At 36.3% G+C, this 21,364-nt stretch overlaps 1 protein-coding gene across 2 annotated transcripts; it reads left to right on the top strand.

Annotated features, from left to right (window-relative positions):
- The first annotated feature begins 1,414 nt into the window (after nucleotides 1–1,414).
- Nucleotides 1,415–15,223, top strand: best4 (bestrophin 4). Of its 2 annotated transcripts, none has more exons than XM_008434034.2 (11): nucleotides 1,415–1,479; nucleotides 5,539–5,669; nucleotides 5,754–5,912; nucleotides 5,996–6,096; nucleotides 6,841–7,074; nucleotides 8,692–8,846; nucleotides 9,168–9,245; nucleotides 10,156–10,308; nucleotides 11,317–11,397; nucleotides 11,474–11,628; nucleotides 13,497–15,223. In XM_008434034.2, exons 3-11 carry the CDS (start codon nucleotides 5,761–5,763, stop codon nucleotides 13,741–13,743), a joined length of 1,356 nt encoding a protein of 451 aa, XP_008432256.1. In that variant the 5' UTR covers nucleotides 1,415–1,479; nucleotides 5,539–5,669; nucleotides 5,754–5,760; the 3' UTR covers nucleotides 13,744–15,223. The 2 variants fall into 2 exon arrangements, with proteins under 2 accessions (XP_008432256.1, XP_008432255.1); XM_008434033.2 differs by having other exon boundaries at nucleotides 1,448–1,479; nucleotides 5,514–5,669.
- Nucleotides 15,224–21,364: the final 6,141 nt, after the last annotated feature.

The following is a 21,364-nucleotide window of genomic DNA, read 5'->3' as shown; positions in this document are numbered from 1 at the left end:
TACATTTAAAATGCTTAAAAAAAGCATTTATATCCATTATGTTTGTCACATTACTGCAGAAAACCCTGAGTTTTTGTGTTTTACACCAACAGAAAGTATTTTTCTATCAAGTAAACTAGAATACTTTGCAAGTGTTTATTATTATTAACCAAATTTAAATGTATAATCAGAGGTGGGTAGAATCCCCCAAAATTTTACTTAATTAAGAGAAGCACTATTTCAACATATTTTTACTCCAGTAAAAGTAAAAAGTAGTCGTCCAAGACTCAAATAAAAGTAAAAGTCTACTCAGGTACTGAGTAACGGATCAAATTATCAATCATTTAATATTTAAAAATTGCAAAATGAGGCAGACCAAAATATATAGTTTGGTGGTAATTTTGGTATTTTTGTTACAAGTAACAAAATCAGGCAAAACAAAAATGTCTCCAAATCAGGTTTTTCACTAAAAAATGTATAAAACTTTAAGCAAAACTGCAGGTGTGTCTCTGTGTCTGATGGATGTTTTGGTTAAAACATGTTTGTTTTTCATTCAGTGGATAGAAAATCCAGAAATTTTACTCAAGTAGGAATAAAGATACTTCATAATAAAGTTACTCAAGTGAAAGTAAAAAGTACAACATAGCAAAATCACCCCTAAACGGACATTTATAAAAAAGAGGAATAAAAAGGTAGTTAAGTAAGTATAACTGAGTAAAAGTAACTAGTTCCTACAGATAATAGACTTCCTTTAGAAAGCTGCTCAGCTCTGAGTAAAGCCTTAGAAAGTCACACACATAGCGGAAAAAGGCCAGAGATGCTGGTGCTTAAGTGGCCGTGAATGCAGGTTTAAGATCAAAATCAGTCCGAGTCGCTTCAGTTAGCAGGAGAAGTCCACACCTGCCACACAATAGACAAGGCCCAACATTGAGGTCACGGTAAAAGTGCATGACACAGACACTCGATTGTTATCTGCGATGTGGAAAACAGACACACGGCTCACTCTCACACTTTATACCTCTGCGAGCTAATTGGCTTCAGCGAGGGAGACGGATGGTGCAGTGAGGGTGGGACTTCCTGGAATTGAAAGAGCTGAGGAGGATTTTCCACACGGGTTCACACATATTTTCCATTTAAGCTTTGTTGAAGCACAGCTGAAAAAAAAAAAAATCTCTGTGTCTTTTACTAAATTTGATCAGAATGATTGAATCAAAAATATTTGTACTGCTTTTAAGCGGGTTTTTTTTTATTTCAAAAACATATATATTAAACACAATGTTTTATTTTAATAGTATAGATGTGAAGTTTGTCAAAATTTGTTCTTCAAATTAATCTCGTTTAGTCAAGAAGTTGTTTCTCCACATATTTTGAGTTTTGTTGCGCTGCTCCTGACCATTGGTGGTTACCATAGCAACCACTGACTGACAGTTCCGCCCCCATTTTCTGTTGCCGTTAGTAACCATAGACATGTTAGCTGCTGCTAACTGCTGCTAGCTGCTGGTAAGTGCTGTTAACCGCTCATTAGGAGATTTTGTATTTATATTATATATATTGGAATGGGTACCTTTGACACATTAATCGATTCACGTGTCAAAGGTTTCTTCCTGCAGCTCTTCTGTGTTTTCCAGTATTTTTCCATCAATATTAAGGAATTATTGACTTAAAACAAGCTAGGTCTTGCTGAAAAGTTACTTGTTAGTTAGTTTTGTCTTATTTCAAGAGTACTGAAATTATTTCAGGTATTTTTGGTTTAATTCAAAAATACCTGATAACATTTTGTGCTTTTGCCATCACATTTTAGCCAATGAAAAGTAAGAAATTGCAGTTACTCAAATTGATAATATGAAGGTCATTTTATTTTATTTTGAAAAGCATAAAATAAAATAGAGCCCTGCAGAATTTTTTTTACCAACCTTCCCAAACTGCCATAATAGCAAAACATGTTAGATATTTTACAAAAATTAAAAAAAAATCTTTCATTATTAAAACCTACCTTTTTGAAATGATAAATACGCAAATAAAGGGATGCAGGGAAGCAAACCCAGAGCAGCTCTGCAGGTTTTCACTCTGCAGAGCTTTTCTTTCCCTGTGGCCCCTCGGCTTTTTAGCCCTGACAAGGACTCAGGCCAACGCCGTCTACCTGAAATCCCACTTTTCCTCCGTCTCCGGTTTCATTCACCGTGGGAAGTTGTAATTACAGCATTGGGTTACAGAAGTGATCAAGAAGGGATTTGGGAATGTGTCCCATCAGGACCACAGGTTAGCCAGTGTGAGAAGTGACAGGAGGGAGACCAGAAAGGCAAAAATTGTACTGGCTCTAGAAACAATCCAACAATCTAAATTGATTCAGTTATTATGGTCCTGTAGGATGAAAACAATGAAATTCTGGAGAAAAATTGTACTCAAGTAAGAGTAGCACAAATCAACATACTTTAACTCAAGCAAAAGCAAAAAGTAGCCGTCCAAGAAATGACTTAAGAGTAAAAAGCATTTGGCAAAAAGGTAATTCAAGTACTGAGTAACTGATCAAAAATATAAATCATTTTATATTTAAAAATTATATCACCAGGGGGAACAAAATATTAAATTTGGAAATTTTGTATTTTTAAAAAGTCATATTGAAAAATAACCAAACCAGGCAGAAAAAAATGTTGTTTTTATTTATTTAAAACTCATAAAACTTTAACAAAAACAACAGTTCGGTGTCTGTGTCTGGTTATTTTTTGGTTAAAACTAGCTTGTTCATTATTCAATGAAGTTACTCACAGTGGATAGAGTATCCAGACATTTTACACAAAGAGGATGTATTATTCAAAATGTTTTGGTGCCTGGAAAATGAGTCGTTTCAAAATCCTTCAGAATGTAACATCACAAATTAACAAGTTCTGTGCCGTTACCTGGCAATCCTAGCCTGCTAGCTAGCCTGTGCTGTACAATGGCTCCTGGAAATGACAAGTGCTTTATTGTCGACTTACCATCCAGAAACCACTTACTGTACTTCCTGCTGGTTGTGAAGCAGGCTCCACTTCTGCTTTTCAAAGATGGACGGATGTATATTGCACACCTGTTTGCAGACATTTTCACCTGCCAGTGTAAACGCTGAGTTGAGTGTAGAGGCAAGCAACAGCTTTTTTGGATTTAAAGTGACAAGACACCCTAAAACAGCTTAAAATAGGCAGAAAACTAACATTTCATTGAGTTTCGTGTAAAAAATAAAAAAAGTAATGAACATGCTTTTTAGTCTATAGACCTATCCTAATCTGTTCAAGGATTAGGATAGGTCATAAGAGTAGTGATACTTAATAATAAAGTAAAAATTACAATGTAGAAAAACTACTATAAGTATTTTTTTCCCAAAAAAAGTTACTCGAGTAAATCAACCAGTAGTTGTAATTCTATAGATAATATTACATAGTTGCCATAAACGGCCCTAATGACCCTAATGTGTCAGAAGTACTTGTGAACATGTTCTGCCTCTTAAAGACCCTTGAGAGAGCTTTGTTTATTAGATAAACACAGATCTTACGGCCAAAGTTTGCTGCGGAACCCATGTGTAATGTCAGTTTCAGGGCAACACCGCCATCTAGCGACTAACAGCGGAATGATTTATTGGATCAAGCATAAATCCGTCCGCAGATTCAGGCAGGAAAGAGGGAAGTCCACGCTGATGTAAGATACCGGATGGCCCTATAAATGTCCATTCAGCGTAAAGTAATTCAACTCAAATGACAGAGTACGACGGATGCAACCCGGTTTGATTTACTGGGCTCTGCTTTAACTATGTGAATAACAAACAAACGGAGCAGAAGGATAAACCCTTCTGGCCAGTCTGACATTTGGACCGTTCTTATCACAGTTTCTACTTATAAATAACACCAGAAACCTCTGCTGTGCAATCAGACTGCGTGTTGTTTGATTTTCTGTGCTGAAGTGTTTGTTCGTTTAAGATATGAGGTTCAAAGTTTCCCAGCTGAGTTTTTAGTAATTGTCAAGTAATGAGAAAAAGGTTACTCCAGTAGTCAGCCTATTTTGTAGTGGAAATGTTTTGTGAACAAAATAAATACTTAAGTAAAGACAAAATGTCATAACCTGGTGTGTTTGGGCACATTTATCATTAGTTTTCGCTTCATACCTCCGCCACACTTGTTCTCACTTCACTTCTTTACACTTGGAGACAAAATTACGCAAATTGGGGAAAAAAAAACATTCGCTTAGAATCGCGGTAATTTCGAAAACACTCACGTTTTTGCGCGAGGGCGTATCGAAATGAATGTTTCGTAAAACTGCAACGGAAACACTTTTATTGGCGTCACACAAGTCACGTGATCAACAACGGGCTGTTAGCGGAAAAGACGAAGAAGACAACCGGAAGTGGTAGAAGAATAATGGCGTAGAAGGGTTTTTTTAAAATGATGTATCACGTGAACAAACTTACATACGTGTTATTTTAATTGCCTTTCTTATTTTATTTAAACATCGCAATTGCGATTTTTTTTTATATTAGCAGGATCTCCAAAAAAGTTTTGTGCACATTTGCAATGGAAATGCAGCTACTTTGATAACACTGTGTATCATTTTCCTGCTTTGCGAGTATTAACAATTATTTTTTCTCAAGTCTAAACTTAATTCTTTTGTTTTTGTCAAATATCTTATTACACTTGAAATTAGACAAAGCTAACTTACAAGTAACTTTTTAACAAGAAATATGAGCTTAACTCAATAATTCATTAATGTTGCTAAAACAAGTACTAGTTTCACTGGCAGATTATTTCACTTATACCTAATACTTTTTTCATCAATGTTAAGGAATTATTGGCTTAAGACAAGATGCTATATCTTGCTGAAATGTTTCTTGTCAGTTAGTTTTGTACATTTCTATAAAGTATTTACCTAAAATCTTCATTCTGGAATTCAGAAATTGTTTAAGTTAATAGAGAATAAATGTAACTTACAAGGTTTAATATTTGAACATTCTTAAGAGAATAGTAAAGTCAAATCGATATTAATTTTTGTCAGAGAGTTGAATGATTATGGGTGAGCTTTAAAATGCAAAGTCATAAAAATTGTACCCAGGTATATACAATTGAACTGAATAAAAAAACACAAACACTTTTTTTTATCACAGTTAAATCAGGCCAAACTTTTCTTGTTTTATCTCAGTTAGAATTACTTGAATTATTTCTATTTGTTAAATGCCAAAAACCTTGGCAAGAAAAGTTTCTAGGTATTTATTTTTAACTTTCCTCAAATTCAAAAGTTTACATTCATTTGGTCAGTAACAGGGATATCCCAAACTGGATGACTTGGGTCTAAATGTTTGGGGATTTTATTCAGTGTATGAATAATTTGGTGTTATCAAAAATAAATCTAATCTTAATCTGAATTATGCTTTTTAGACGTCTACCACCACAGAAACTCCCACTGAATAATTAAGAATGTTGTGAGAGTCAAACAGATGATAAAAAGCTGTGACGTAATCAAATCACCTAAACAATGTGGTTTTCCTTTGATAAGAGAAATGCTTCAAATCTCAGCAGGTGTGATTGCCTCTGGCTGCAGGTTCTCAGGTAATAAAGCCGAGGCCGTAAATTATGACGACTTATCAGAGAGCTTTAAATTCAGATTCAGAGGAAGAAAAGAGTCTTTCTTCAGGGCGGGGTGCAGATCCAACACCCTACCAACACTCTCAGGTGAGACTTATCTTCACTTTTTTCTTCTGAATGTCTTATCTAATGTTCTGCACATTTTAAAAGTAGCTTTTTTTTATTTTGCAGCCTGAATATGACTGTTTCGTACTCGCTAGAAGTAGCCAACGCCAGGTTTCATGGCTTCTCCAGGCTGCTGTTCAGGTGGAAGGGAAGCATCTACAAGCTGATGTATAAGGAGTTCCTGGTTTTCTGTGCTGTCTATCTGTTTTTCAGTGTGTTTTACAGGTAAATTAGCTTAGTTAATGTTTCTTATTATTATTTATGTGGGTGTTTGCTGCAGCATCACTGAATGTTGTTTCTGTATCCAGGTTCCTCCTCACGCCGAGGCAGCAGGATCTGTTTGAGCGCGTCGCCCTTTACTGCGATCAGTTCACCAACACCAGCTTCATCCCCGTCCTGTTTGTCCTGGGTAAAACATGACCACTGCACAGAAGAGGATAAGAGACACTGGGAAAAAATTTAATGAATTCAGCATTTTTCTCTCTCATAATTCTGACTTTAATCTCAAAATGTTTCCTTTCCTTTTCCTTCAGAATTTGGATTATAATTTCAGAATTCTGACTTTTCCCTGCAGAAATGCTTAAATATTCAATGAATATCTTCTTCAGGCAAATCTAGTCTTAAAAGTCAAATCTACTAATAAATTTAGACAGGTTTTCAGTGTGGATCAAATGTACATTTCTAAGTCCTACAACAAAACTGAAATAGTTATGTGATTATAGTTCATATACTGTACAAGCAACATAGTTGACATACACCTAGGAATGCTTGGTTATTTATTTGGAAAAAAGTCAGAATTATGAGATTAAAAAGTAAGAAAACTCAGATTAAAGTCATAATTTTGAGATCCAGTTTTCTTACACCCTTATCCCTTAGTGGGGTCAGGAGGGTTGCTGGTGCAAACTCCATGCAGAAAGACTGGGGCCGGGAATCGAACCCAGAACCTTCCTGCTGCAAGGCAACAGCTCTACCAACTGCACCACTGTGCAGCCCCTGAGAAAAAGTCATAATTTTTAATTAAAGTCAGAATTCTAAAAACAAAATCAAAATAAATTGTTTTTTTCTTCTTCATTGTCCTCCATCCTCTTCCATATCATCAGCATCTCTGTTGATCTGAACATGAAGTGAATTTGTTTTTTCTTGGTCTGTCCAGGTTTCTACGTGAACCAGGCCTTCACCCGTTGGTGGGGTCAGTACACCAGCTTCCCGCTGCCGGACAACCTGATGATGGTCGTGTCGGGAAACGTGCACGGCGTCGACGACCGCGGTCGCCTGCTGCGCCGGACCCTGATGAGGTACGCCAACCTGTCGTCGGTCCTGATCCTCCGCTCCATCAGCACCAGAGTCCGCAAACGCTTCCCAACGTTGGAGCACATCGTGGAGGCAGGTAGGAACCCAACCGGAGGAAAACTGCCCCTTATTGGGGCAAATAAAGACAATATTGATGTTGACCATTTTAGATGGAATTTATCTGCTTAGTTTTTTCAGAAATTGTTTTTATGTCAAGTTAATTACTTGTTAATTTTCTGTTTTATCTCTGCAGAAATGTTTCTGCTTTTAAACTGCAATGAAACTGAATAAGTAACTGCAAATCTACGATGGCGCATTGGGGCCTTTGTAGAGAGGGAAAAAAGGAGAAATTTTGAGATTAATCTTGGAAATTTCTGAATTCCAAAAGTAAAAAACTTGCTAGAAAAAACATAGAAATTTTCAAATTAATCTAAAAAATTTCCTGAAAAAAACAAGGAAATTTCTGAGTTAGAAAAGTTGAAAATTTGCTTAAATAAGTAAAACATTCAGAGATGAACGTATTACGGAAAATTTCTCAGATTATTCTGAAAATTTTTGTGTTTTTTGGCAAAAATATGCTCCTTTTTATTTCTATCTAAAATGGGCCTAATACACCATTGCATATCATTTAGTGTCTGTACATGTAAATTTTCCAGTTTTCCCACAGATACTCATTTGGATTTATGTCTAAACTTTGACTGGACCTTTCAAACTTATAGATATTCTTTGGTTTAAACCATTATTTGTGGTTTTGTCTGTATATTTAGGGTTGTAAATATTCTGGATTAATATCTACAGCCTCTGAAAATATTGTTCTTCAGGTTTCTCCTGTATTTAACTTCATTTACAGACCAGTTTATCAGTCAGACCACTTCCTTCACGTTTGCTCTGCCAGCCTCATTGCTTGGTGTAAACCTTCAGTGGGAAACAGACACTTGTTGACAGGTTTGATCTTACAGATGATGGATTGAACTGAGCCACATGAAATGTTCCACTCTTGTTAAATTGTAATTAAACTCTCCTTAAATCATCTCCACAACTATAACTGAATAAGATACAATGTTATGTAACGCAGCAAAAACATGACATTGAACTACAGATGCAGTTAAAGTTTGTATACCAAGACGAGTTTCTCATAAATCACTGTTATAATAACCTGGCTGGTTTCCTGCACACAGATTTTCAACGTCCTCCACATGAGGGCAGTGTAATCTAAAACTATAAAGGACTTATTATATGTAAGACATTTACATCCAGAGAAAAATAAAAGTGCATTAAATGTTTATGACTAAGCACTTCTTATGAAAGATCCACACTGCAAAAATCCAAAATCTTAGTTTCTAGTGAAAATATGTTGCATTTGAAATAAAAGAAAACATACTTTTTATTAACTTTGCACCAAGATAAAGGGGCTTATTTAATGTAAATTATTCCTTAATATTGATTTAAAAAAGTACTAGTTCAACTGCCAGACTATTTCACTTACAGCAACATGTTTCCCTTGTCATAAGTTAAATAATCTGCCAGTGAAACTAGCACCTTTTCATTAATATTAGGGAATTATTGACTTAAAACAACCTGTTATATATTATGTCTGGCTGAACAAACTTCCAGAAAACTGAAAACAGCTGAAACTCAGAGTTCCTGTAACTCAAAACTAAAAATTTATACTAAAATACTTTTATGACTGACTTCCTGTTTAATGTTTGTGCAGGATTCATGACGACACACGAGCTGAAGAATTTCGAGTCTCTTCACTCTGATTTCAACAAGTACTGGATGCCTCTGACCTGGTTCTCCAACCTGGCGGCCCAGGCCCGGCAGGAGGGCCGGGTCAGGGACGACATCGCGCTCAGGCTGCTGATGGACGTGAGCGGTTCTTCTCTACAAACAGGAACAGCAAATAAAACACAAACTAATTCATGCACAATGTTTCTACATGTGTATATTTGCTTTTTCTGGGTTTCTGAAGGTCATTAAGAGTTTCTCTTTGCAGTTTTTTTTTTTTTACACAAAAACCTTACAAGCAGGGGCGATTCTAGCCTGTTATGTCAAATTCACTAAATATTTAGATTGGGGAAAAAACTATCAATTAAGATAAACTCAAAGGAAGTAAAGTGCTGCATATATGAAGTAAATCACCTGTATGTGTGATGTTTGAATTTTTTTTTTCTTGTACTGGGTCAATAGGAGCTGAATAATTACCGAGCCAAATGCAGTTTGCTGTTCCACTACGACTGGATCAGCCTCCCTCTGGTCTACACTCAGGTACAGTCTGCAAAATCACTTAAAATCTGCTGTTTTCAAACAACATGAAGATATGTTTTTCATTTATTTTTTTATTTTAATCATTGATTGAGAAGTTAGGTATTAATTAAAAGTTATGATAAGATGCAACACAACAAGAAATACTTTTAAATTGTTTCTAAACCTGAGTGGGAAACATCAGCTTATTGTCAGAACAGTCAGACTAATAAATAGAGCCAATAAGGTCTCAGCAGATATCGATAATATTGATACCAAGTTGGTATCAGTATTTGATTGATACTAGAGTGGTCAATAAATTAGCTCAGGTTTGTTTTGCTTTTCTATTTTGCATAGATTTTGTCCAAATTTGATCCTTTTTAACAAAAATAATTAAACAGAAACACATGAATGTCAGATGTTTAATTTTGTGTAAAGCCTAAATAATAAAAAGTATCAGTATCGGTGTTGGTATCAGTGATTCTGGCCCTGTATTTATCAATAATAAAATATGCAGCATCACACACCTTTAACCAAAAATACTCACATGTTGGCATCATTTGGCATGTTTGGATGAACACGTTGAACCAAACAGGCAGTAGGGCCAGGATCTCATGTGATCTTCAACTCAAATTCAGAAACACTTCATTGATCCCAAAGGGAAATTAAAAGTTGTTGTAACTCATATTAATTCAACATTTGTCAAAGAGTTATTGAACGTCCCTGTTTGTGACCTTATTAATGTGATTGTTTTGAACTTATACGCCTAAAACATCCCATCCTTGTTCAGAACTAAAGACGTCTTTAGTTCTGAACAATTATTATCTGGGATTATTATGATGCCAGAGAATCAACACAAACGTTTTGCTTTGGATGAACACAGAGCTGAAGTGTGTGTACTCATCCTGTAATTGTTTGTTTCATTCTCATACAGGTGGTAACCATTGCAGTTTACTCCTTTTTCGCCTTCTGCGTCATCGGCCGACAGTTCCTGAACCCTGAGAAGGGATACAGCGGTCACAGATTCGACATGTACGTCCCGGTTTTCACCCTGCTGCAGTTCTTCTTCTACACCGGCTGGCTAAAGGTGACCTGACACTCCTTCTTTACTGCATTTCAGGAAAGACATTATTCTGTATTATTATCTTTAATATATAACTAAACTTCTCTTTTTCTGGTGGAACTGCTGAGTCACAGGCTGCTATGGCGACTTCATAGCATTCCATGGTTGCTATGGAGCCATGGTATCCTAGCAACTCGATCTGAGCTCTGCGGAACAGGAAGCACAAAGCTAGACAGACAATAAACAAATAAAAAATAACAGTTAAAAAACTATGGAGAAACAAATTCAGACTAAGAGTGTAAGCAGCTTTTATTCACAGCGGTAAATGTTTATGAATCTACAGGGTTTTATGTCGAAAACATAACAGGGTCAAGGGAACGTTTGGTTCCTGTTTTGAAAGGAAAAAGTCTGAGTGGAAATATAATGATGGTGAATTACTTTAGCAGAAATACAAACTCTGTCATGAAAAGCCCAAATGCCATAACCTATTAAATGTTGAAAGCATTATTTATATGGTAAAATATGGCTGTGGCATGGTATTCTAAGTTATTTTTCACACATTTCAGCAGATTTTATTTTTAGCAAATTTTATAAATAGTTGCAAAATTGGATTGCAACTATTAATCCAACTACAATCAACACTATTACCAATCAATGTTGATTGATAATAGCCAATCAACACTGATTACGGTAATAGCCAATCAACACTGATTACCAATCAGTGTTGATTGGAAATAGCCAATCAACACTGATAAGTGTTGATTGGTAACACTATTACCAATCAGACCTTATATTACAATATAATGGGCTTTTTCCAACATGATGAGAAATTATCAAACCAATTAGAAATAAATGTGGTATGATATTTCTGCATTGACACTCTTACTTCCCAACTGGTCTAACTGCAGTAACTGGTCTAAGTCCATGGTTTTTAAATTAATTTTAAGAGTAAATGCTATGAAGACTAATCCCTCTAACTCAGTAAAATCAGATTTAAGTAGTTAAAGTTGCTCTTTTGCATCTGTTTTGTAGGTAGGAGAGCTCATCATCAACCCTTTTGGTGAAGACGACGATGACTTTGAAACCAACCAGCTGATCGACCGAAACATTCAGGTTTGTGTTTCAGCACCTCGCTCTGAAACAACCAGACCTAAAATATGGATTTTAACTTAACTCTCATCTCCTGTAGGTTTCAATGCTGGCTGTGGACGACATGTACCAGAACTTGGCTCCGGTGGTGAAGGACAAGCACTGGAAGAACGGCCTCTTCTCCGTCCCTTACACCCAGTCGACGGCAGCGGAGACATTGAGACCAGCGTTCAAAGGCTCCACTTTCGACATGAGGTGAGAAGAAACTACAATTTATCTTTTCAGTAAGTCAGTAAAAGAAGAAACGACACGAGTTTGAGCAAAAGAAACCCAGATTTATTTCAGATGAACGCGCTGTAGTTTTATTTGACACTTTTTCAACACAAAACAATGAAAATAGCTTTAATAAAAAATTAAATTAAATTAATCCAATTTATTTGTATAGCACATTTCAGCAACACGGCGGTTCAAAGTTCTTTACATCATGAAAACATAAACACATCATATAGTCAACAGCTGTGAAAGCCAATAACAAACATTACATTTTGTCAAGAGACATCATTAAAATCATCAGTACACATCAAATATGATTATTATGGTTCAAAAGCAACAATATATGCAACAACTGGTTAAAATTCTGCATTTAAATGTAAAATAACATCATTGTTTCAGACTCAAGGATAAGACATAAAACAATGTTAAAATTAAAATAACCCATTTTCTTCACAATAAGTCATTTTACCCAAGATTACTGTACAGACCTGTTGGTTAGGCTTTTAAAAGTTGACATTTAGAATAATACAAAGAAACCAAAATAAAACTAATAATAAAATATGACTTCAATACAATAAAAAAGTACAGTTTAGAAACAATCAAGCTAAGAGGGTTTAATCTTAAGCAAAATTTCATTTAGTTGCTGAATTAATCATGTATATTTTTTAACTACAGTAGATTTTCTCTTTATAGTATCATTATTAAGACAAACAAACAGAAATAAACTCTGATTCACACAATATTCATGGTTTTCATGATTTTTATCTTCAACTTTTGATCATATTATGAAAACACGCACCTTAGTATTTGTGTTAAACAGAAAAATAAGTGCCAACACCTAGAGTCCCCACTTACAGTCCCAACAAGGACAATAGCATGTGGAAGTCAGATAGGACAAAATTAAAGACTTGGCTTCCACTTCAGATTCAGAAGGATCAAGTGTTTGTTCTTCCTGCATTTTATCCCAGGTTCTGGGTCCAAAGTAACTAAATCTGGTTTTTCCAACTTCAGTAGAGGCCATTGGCTCCTGCAACAAAATGCAATCACCGGATCTGGCTTCATCTTCGACAAGCATTGATTGAATGTATGGGGGTCAAAAACCTTTCAGAGCTTTGTAAATAAAGAGTAACAAGTTTCTCTCACGCATCAGGGAGGGACAAAGCAGACCCATTTCACGATACAGCGCATGATGATCAGCATCATCTCCATAATAGAACTATTAACACTTTATTTTCAGATTTTAAATTTATACAAAACAATACATACATCCAGTGTAACGTCATACGGACTTTCAACACAGACAAAACCAAATTTCAAAAAAGAAAAGCTACAATTTATAAAAACACAATATACATATCCCAGCATACACATATAATGACATCCTTATCCTATAGCTGCAGCATATAGCACCACTTTGTGAATGACAATGTATTTAAATATTCAAGAAAGGTTGAAAAGGTTTCATCATACTTTTCTACCCACCCTTGTAGGTTGTATTATAGTTTTTCCATTTGTAAGCACATCAGTAAGTCTATCTTCCACTTAATAAAAGATGGGGGTTGAGTATCTTTGCAGTTCAGTGAACCAAAGGCAACAATGTTCATGCAAGGAAGAGCTTTATGTTAGTGGAAGCAGATCATCTGTATTATTAGATTTGCATCAATCACGTAACAATCAAAATTTTAAAAATATTTCTTTGTCACTGTGCTGTCTAAAAATTTATTTGACGGCAAAACAAAGGCAGTGTTCTAATCTAATTAGAATAAAGCAAATGCTTTTCTGAGCCCCTTTTTAAATTTATAATAATGGATTTATGTTTAACCTTAGAAGACAATCTCCATTATTTCCAGGATGAGCGCTGAAGATCTTGAGATCCATCAGCCGACCGATGTGCCGGTGAACAAGCAGTATTTACTTCCACGCTGCTCTCTGGGGGATGGACTGGACGGTCTCCAGCAGAAAACCAAAGGCATCCTGCGCAGCGGGAGCCTCCCGTACCTGATGGACGTTTTGACTCATCACAACGAGGAAAACGAGGCTGTGGAAACCAAAACAGATGCATCCAATAACCAGGAGCACGAGAAGGCAGTGGTTTAATCTGTGATGAAAATTAATGAAGTGAAATACTGATAACTATTCATGTAAGACTAAAGAAATCTGTCAAAACTTAAAACACATAAATGCTAAGAAATAGAAATGAAAGGTTTGATCAGGTATTGTGTTGATTTGTGGGGTCTTTATATGATCTGTTTTATGTTAAGCACATAAACGCCCAGTCAGCTTAGTTAAATACTTTATTACACTGGAACATCAGACATTGACAGGTTTATTATGTGTAAATAACAAATGCCTTGTTCTAGCTTGCTCATATTTACACTCCATCCTAGACTAGAGCCTGTTCAGTGTACATGCGTTATGTACACTGAACATTCTGTGAGTATTATTATATTACGTAAGTTAACAATTCACCGAGTCATTCCTGGTGTGAGTGGATGCATGTGTTTGGGCATAAAATGACATAAACAATATATCAGTAATGTCCTGGTGCTTATCATGCCACCATTTTAAGAAAAAGCGGAACATTTTATAGCTCTAAGGTTTTATCTAGTGTTTTGTATTTATTAAAATAAATATTGTAAGTAAGGCTGCCTTTCAGCACTTTAATCAGTTGGATGTAATCAGATGAGTTTTCTTAGATGGAAAACTTTAAACTTATTTGAATAATGAAACGAATTTAATGCATTGTTTGATAATTGGCGTCAATTGGAATTAAACTGAAATGTTTGTAAAAACACTTGTTTTGAATTGTTGCTGAATAAACTGAAATGAATTAAATTGAAATTTTATTGAAAGAAAACATGAACATTTTGTGTTTGAAAACACGAAGTACAGAGAAATATATGCAATGATACCACAAATATACAAGTTGATTATATAACATTAAATCAGAGGCACAGTTAAGTGGGCGGAGCTTCGCTTAGGTTGCTAGGTGACGGGGTGGGGGAAGGAAGCGCCACTCAGGTTGCTAGGTGACGGGCAGTACCCTTTCTTGTTTTACTGTTTATACTGTTTAAATGTTTTGTTTGACCGAGTTGTAAATCAGAATAGAAATAAATTTACTTTGACATGTAGTTTGAGCTTTACTTGATTGTCTAAGTTAAATTTTATAGTGAATAAAAGATGTCAGTCAGCCACTACTAATATTTATGAGCATCACATTAACTTATTCATAACTTTTGGTCAAATTTCACTTTGCTAAAATAAAGTTGCAGAGAACACGTTACATTTAGCTATTTTTATGAATATTAGATAAGGAAGAGTGTTTGGACCTTGAGATCCCTTTCCTATCTTGAATCTCAAGACTGTTACACTATGAGGGGCCGTTTAGGACAAAATCTATGTTTTGTGTCTCACACACTACAAGAAACTCACGCACACTCAAAAAAACATCACGCACACTCTAAAAAACATCACGCACACTCCAAAAAAACATCACGCACACTCTAAAAAACATCACGCACACTCAAAAAAACATCACGCACACTCAAAAAAACATCACGCACACTCCAAAAAAACATCACGCACACTCTAAAAAACATCACGCACACTCCAAAAAAACATCACGCACACTCTAAAAAACATCACGCACACTCCAAAAAAACATCACGCACACTCTAAAAAACATCACGCACACTCAAAAAAAACATCACGCACACTCCAAAAAAACATCACGCACACTCTAAAAAACATCACGCACACTCCAAAAAAACATCACGCACACTCTAAAAAACATCACGCACACTCCAAAAAAATATCACGCACACTCAAAAAAACATCACGCACACTCTAAAAAACATCACGCACACTCTAAAAAACATCACGCACACTCCAAAAAAACATCACGCACACTCTAAAAAACATCACGCACACTCAAAAAATACTCAAATTGCGTATACATACTACTAAAATGTCTCACGCACACACATTTTATCTTTCTCGCACACATACACTGTACTAACAACTCGCACACGCACACAAATGCTATCTTTGTCGCTCACATACTCTACTAACATGTCGCGCACACACACAAATGCTATCTTTCTTGCACACATACACGGTACTAACTCGCACACACACACACAAACGCTCTTTCTCGCATACATACACAAACGCTATCTTTCTCGCACACATACATGGTACTAACTCGCACAAACACACAAATGCTATCTTTCTCGCACACATACACGGTACTGACTCGCACACACACACACACACACACACACACACACACACACACACACACAAAAACGCTCTTTCTCGCACACATACACTACTAACTTGCACACGCACATAAATGCTACCTTTCTCGCACACATACACTGTACTAACAACTTGCACACAAATGTTTCTCTCACATACACAAGACTAAAGTTGCGCGCACACACTCACACACACTCGTTTTATGTATGTTTGAGAGCGAGACTCTTTTTTTGAATGTGTGAGAGCGAGACTCGTTTTTTGAATGTGAGAGCGAGACTTTTTTTGAATGTGTGAGAGCGAGACTTTTTTTGAATGTGTGAGAGCGAGACTTTTTTTGAATGTGTGAGAGCGAGACTCTTTTTTTGAATGTGTGAGAGCGAGACTCTTTTTGAATGTGTGAGAGCGAGACTCTTTTTTTGAATGTGTGAGAGCGAGACTCTTTTTTTGAATGTGAGAGCGAGACTTTTTTTGAATGTGTGAGAGCGAGACTTTTTTTGAATGTGTGAGAGCGAGACTCTTTTTTTGAATGTGTGAGAGCGAGACTCTTTTTTTGAATGTGAGAGCGAGACTTTTTTTGAATGTGTGAGAGCGAGACTTTTTTTGAATGTGTGAGAGCGAGACTCTTTTTTTGAATGTGAGAGCGAGACTCTTTTTGAATGTGAGAGCGAGACTTTTTTTGAATGTGTGAGAGCGAGACTTTTTTTGAATGTGTGAGAGCGAGACTCTTTTTTTGAATGTGTGAGAGCGAGACTCTTTTTTTGAATGTGAGAGCGAGACTCTTTTTTTGAATGTGTGAGAGCGAGACTCTTTTTTTGAATGTGTGAGAGCGAGACTCTTTTTTTGAATGTGTGAGAGCGAGACTCTTTTTTTGAATGTGTGAGAGCGAGACTCTTTTTTTGAATGTGAGAGCGAGACTTTTTTTGAATGTGTGAGAGCGAGACTTTTTTTGAATGTGTGAGAGCGAGACTCTTTTTTTGAATGTGTGAGAGCGAGACTCTTTTTTTGAATGTGAGAGCGAGACTTTTTTTGAATGTGTGAGAGCGAGACTTTTTTTGAATGTGTGAGAGCGAGACTCTTTTTTTGAATGTGAGAGCGAGACTTTTTTTGAATGTGTGAGAGCGAGACTTTTTTTGAATGTGTGAGAGCGAGACTCTTTTTTTGAATGTGTGAGAGCGAGACTCTTTTTTTGAATGTGTGAGAGCGAGACTCTTTTTTTGAATGTGAGAGCGAGACTCTTTTTTTGAATGTGTGAGAGCGAGACTCTTTTTTTGAATGTGTGAGAGCGAGACTCTTTTTTTTGAATGTGTGAGAATTGTCACGGAAGAGGCGGGGCATAATTTTTTGATCAATTGCGCATGCGTTGATCCTAAACTATAAGCTTCGATTGTTGACTCACTGTATGTTCTATTACTTAGTATATTTGTGCTTTTAAATATATATAGAACTTTAAACTTTCTTGAAGAAAGAATCTGCTATACCGAACATGGCTAACTCTAGTTCAAAACTAGGCGGTATTGGACCGCAGTGAAGTTAGTTTCAAGTTGGATATTCGATATTCGAACTCCGGGGAGTAGGGGCGTTTAGCACAAGGTTGATCCGATTTATGAACGCTAATATCGGCCGGGGGTTCTCCACAACTCCCGGCCGCAGCGCACCAAGGTTTACTCTTTCTTCTTCGGCACTAGTTGGCGCCATTAATAATTCCTGTAATGCTGGCACCCAGTGGACAGATTGTACTACAGCAATTTTGCTATTTCTAATCAATCAATCAATCAATCAAATTTATTTATTTCTATAGTACATTTAAGTTACAAGAAAGTTTAAAGTTCTATATATATTTAAAAGCACAAATATACTAAGTAATAGAACATACAGTGAGTCAATAATCGAAGCTTATAGTTTAGGATCAACGCATGCGCAGTTGATCAAAAAATTATGCCCCGCCTCTTCCGTGACAATTCTCACACATTCAAAAAGAGTCTCGCTCTCACACATACATAAAACGAGTGTGTGAGTGTGTGCGCGCAACTTTAGTCTTGTGTATGTGAGAGAAACATTTGTGTGCGAGTTGTTAGTACAGTGTATGTGTGTGAGAAAGGTAGCTTTTGTGTGTGTGTACGACATGTTAGTAGTGTGTATGTGAGCGAGAAAGATAAAATGTGTGTGCGTGAGACATTTTAGTAGTATGTAGTAGATGTTTTTTAGAATGTGCGTGATGTTTTTTAGAGTGTGCGTGATGTTTTTTAGAATGTGCGTGACTCAAGTAAAAGTTACTTTTACTTGAGTAACTTTTTGGGAAAATGTACTTTTAAATGTAGTTTTATTAAACATATTTGTACTTTTTTTTTTTTTTTTTTTAGTAAAATTTCCATATAATCTACCCACTGCAAGTAATTTCACTGAATGGACAACAAACCAAAAGTGTTTGATATAAAAAAAATCAATTTGGAAAACTATTTCTTCCTCCTACATTTTTTATTTTGTAACTATGCTATTTATTTGTTGTTGCTTTTCTTTATTTTAGTCTTTAAATCCCAGAAAGTACACACAACTTTAGTCTGATGAAATCTCTGAAACAATCAAATAAAATTAAACGGTTTCGAGCTTTTATTTTGAAAGGGACCCCGAACGCATGTGTTTGCACTTCCATGTTGTTAGAAAGCAAGACTCGAATGGACTACTTTCTCCATCTAAACCAGATGTCTCATTCTCGCGGCCCGCGGGCCAATTGCGGCCCGCAGGACGATGTCTCGTGGCCCCCACCGTGATATGAAAGTATAGTATTATTGCGGCCCACAGGGTGAGCGCCGTCCGGCTTCACCCACTATGCCTCCAGCAGCCCCGGGTCAGTTGAGTTTGAGACCCCTGGAATAGAAACATCCTTTATTGTCCCACAATTAAGGATGCACCAATCCACTCTTTTCGTTTCCAATGCAGATATCAGAGGTTTAGTATCGATACCAATCTGATACAGAAAAACGGCGCTGAATTGGTGTAAAATGTTTCTTTTTTCAAAGAAAACTGAAGACTTTTATTTTTTTAAAAGACAGACATAAATTATATACATAAATTACAATTTTATTTGATAACTCTGCACCAGTACAGCACACTTAAATACACCAGTAGCTTCACAAGTTTGGTCCAACATGTAAAAACATAACTTTGATTTGTTCAGTTACTTTCGTCAGATTAAGGTACAAAACCTTCGCTTTACAACTGTTTAAGTGGCACCGATCCACATAAAATAAAATAAAAACACAGAAATCACGTATTTCCCGAATCCCAAGAATATGACATCTACCTTCGCTGTTTCATAATTATAATCCACGTTAGAGTGAATTTTTCCTCTTGGCTGCTATAATCTGTTCTTGCTTTACACAACGTAATTTTTCCCCCCTGTGAGATTCTGCTTAGAAAATGAGGTTATGAAGTTACATCCTCCTGCTGCTTTGTTGTTAAAATAGTAAATTTAGGTTTGCCTCGACTAAAATAAACTAATGCCTCTTATATGCATCATTTTTTGTATTACTGTTGGTGCAGATATTAGGCGGACACTGTGCTATGTCTGCTAGTTAATTAATTTCAGCAAGGGTATTCAGATTTTAACATGCATTTTCTAAGTAGTAAATATTTCAGTTCACTCTTTATTCAGTAACTTCAGTGATGTTACACCTCTGAAACATTTTTTGTAGTTTATTTGTGATACCAGAACTATTTCACTGAAACATTTAATTTCCTGAGATATTGTCAATTTATTTTCAAGCAAAACTCTCAAAAATGCATCGCACACCTGGTGATGTGTTTCTGAGCCATGATCGTTGTGCCGATTACATTTCCATTGGATTCAAGCACCTGGACCTGCTGACCAGCTGGCGGCGTCCATCAGTCCACGGTCTGCCAGATCATCACAACGTGGACTAACTTTTTCCTACAGTACTTGGTTAAATTAGGACCAGATATGCAAAAATCTACCTGCAGACTTTGTTAGCCTCCCTGACACTGCAGTCATCCTGGACGGGGCTGAGCTGGACGTCCTCTCCTGTAGAGTGACGAGTTTTTATCACCAGTAAAGGCAAAACAAGTCTGATGTCTGATTAGCTGCTAGGAAGTATATTATATATTCACTGTTCATTTTGCTATCCTGTTTCTACCTACAATAAAACTGAATCTCATTTGTAATTCTCTACATTTCACAAACTTTTCCCCCTTTTCTCAGTGTTTACGTTATATCAAGTATTTGCATGTAGATCAGGAATTCAAGTGAGATGTTAAAATGCAACACATTTAGGTAATATTAGCAAAGAAAAGTGAATATTAATATGTAGTCATAATTTAATACACTGAATAAGGCTGGATGATATGATTTACAAGATTTTTTTCATACCAGATTTGATTTTAATCGATTCCTCCCGTCCTCAATTTCTATAATAAAAATCACAGAAAATACTTTCAAAAAGTTCCTTTATTTCAATCATCTGTTCTGTGAGTTATACAAGAGAGCATTAAGGTCGGGATACAAGAATTTTTAATAGCAAGAATGCAGTCATCATTACAGCAGAATAAAGATGCAATTTTATAACAATGTCTGTCATGATGCACAGTAAAAATGCCGGTGTTGAATTAACAGCCAAGTGTCTATATGTGTCCATGTCACCAGGTGTTAAAGTAACACTTTTGAAAGTGTTAAAGGATTGACACTAGAGATGTGCCGATCAGGGTTTTTCCTGCCGATACCGATCACCCATGAGGGTCAATCACCGATACCGATCACATAATTTTTTTTTTTAGCATAAACACTATTGGTTACATTATATGGAAAAAGGAACCATGAATTCACCTTAAAAGTTTTTAATAACTTTCTCAAGAGAAAAACAAAACTGGCATTGTGCAAATTGTACTGCTATCAATAATACTACCTTTAACAGACAGAAAACCCATGAAGGCTCTGAAGAGGCTAAATAATGCAAAGAGCCAAAAAAAAACCTCTCAACATTGCCAAAAAAAATCCATCCTGTTAGCATGGCGGCTAGCTGATTACTGCTAGTTCTGATTGGCTGTTTCTGACTGAGCGGAGTAATTATGCAGAGCAGGGAGGAGATCGATTATTTTTTTAGAGATTATGTGTCTCATGTTAGGACAGCGAAAGTTTTAATACGTATGTAAAATGTATTTTTTTAGGTTAAATGCTGCAGCTTTAAGCAGAGGTTCGGTGTGAGAGTCACTACCAGGTGGAGCAGAAGCGGCGCTCCGTCTGTGAAATAGCGCGTAGCAGCGGTTCAACAGCGAGAGCAGAACCAGTGTCTTACATCGCACATCCATTTTCTTTACACCCTTGTCCCTCAGTGGGGTCGGGAGGGTTGCTGGTGTCTATCTCCAGCTAACGTTCCGGGCGAGAGGAAGGGTCACCCTGGACAGGTCGCCAGTCTGTCGCAGGGCAACACATAGACACACAGGACAA

Source organism: Poecilia reticulata, chromosome 17 (genome assembly GCF_904066995.2).
Source record: "Poecilia reticulata chromosome 17, P_reticulata-male-v2, whole genome shotgun sequence".
NCBI lineage: Eukaryota > Metazoa > Chordata > Actinopteri > Cyprinodontiformes > Poeciliidae > Poecilia > Poecilia reticulata.
The sequence above is the reverse complement of the archived record's forward strand: the minus strand, read 5'-3'. Positions and strand labels throughout refer to the sequence as shown.

Excerpts from the sequence above, each read along its gene's own strand:
- best4 (XM_008434034.2), top strand. The coding sequence starts at position 5,761 with ATGACTGTTTCGTACTCGCTAGAAGTAGCCAACGCCAGGTTTCATGGC. Across the intron at positions 9,246-10,155 it reads TCCCTCTGGTCTACACTCAG|GTGGTAACCATTGCAGTTTA; the intron begins GTACAGTCTGCA and ends ATTCTCATACAG. Across the intron at positions 11,398-11,473 it reads TGATCGACCGAAACATTCAG|GTTTCAATGCTGGCTGTGGA; the intron begins GTTTGTGTTTCA and ends CATCTCCTGTAG.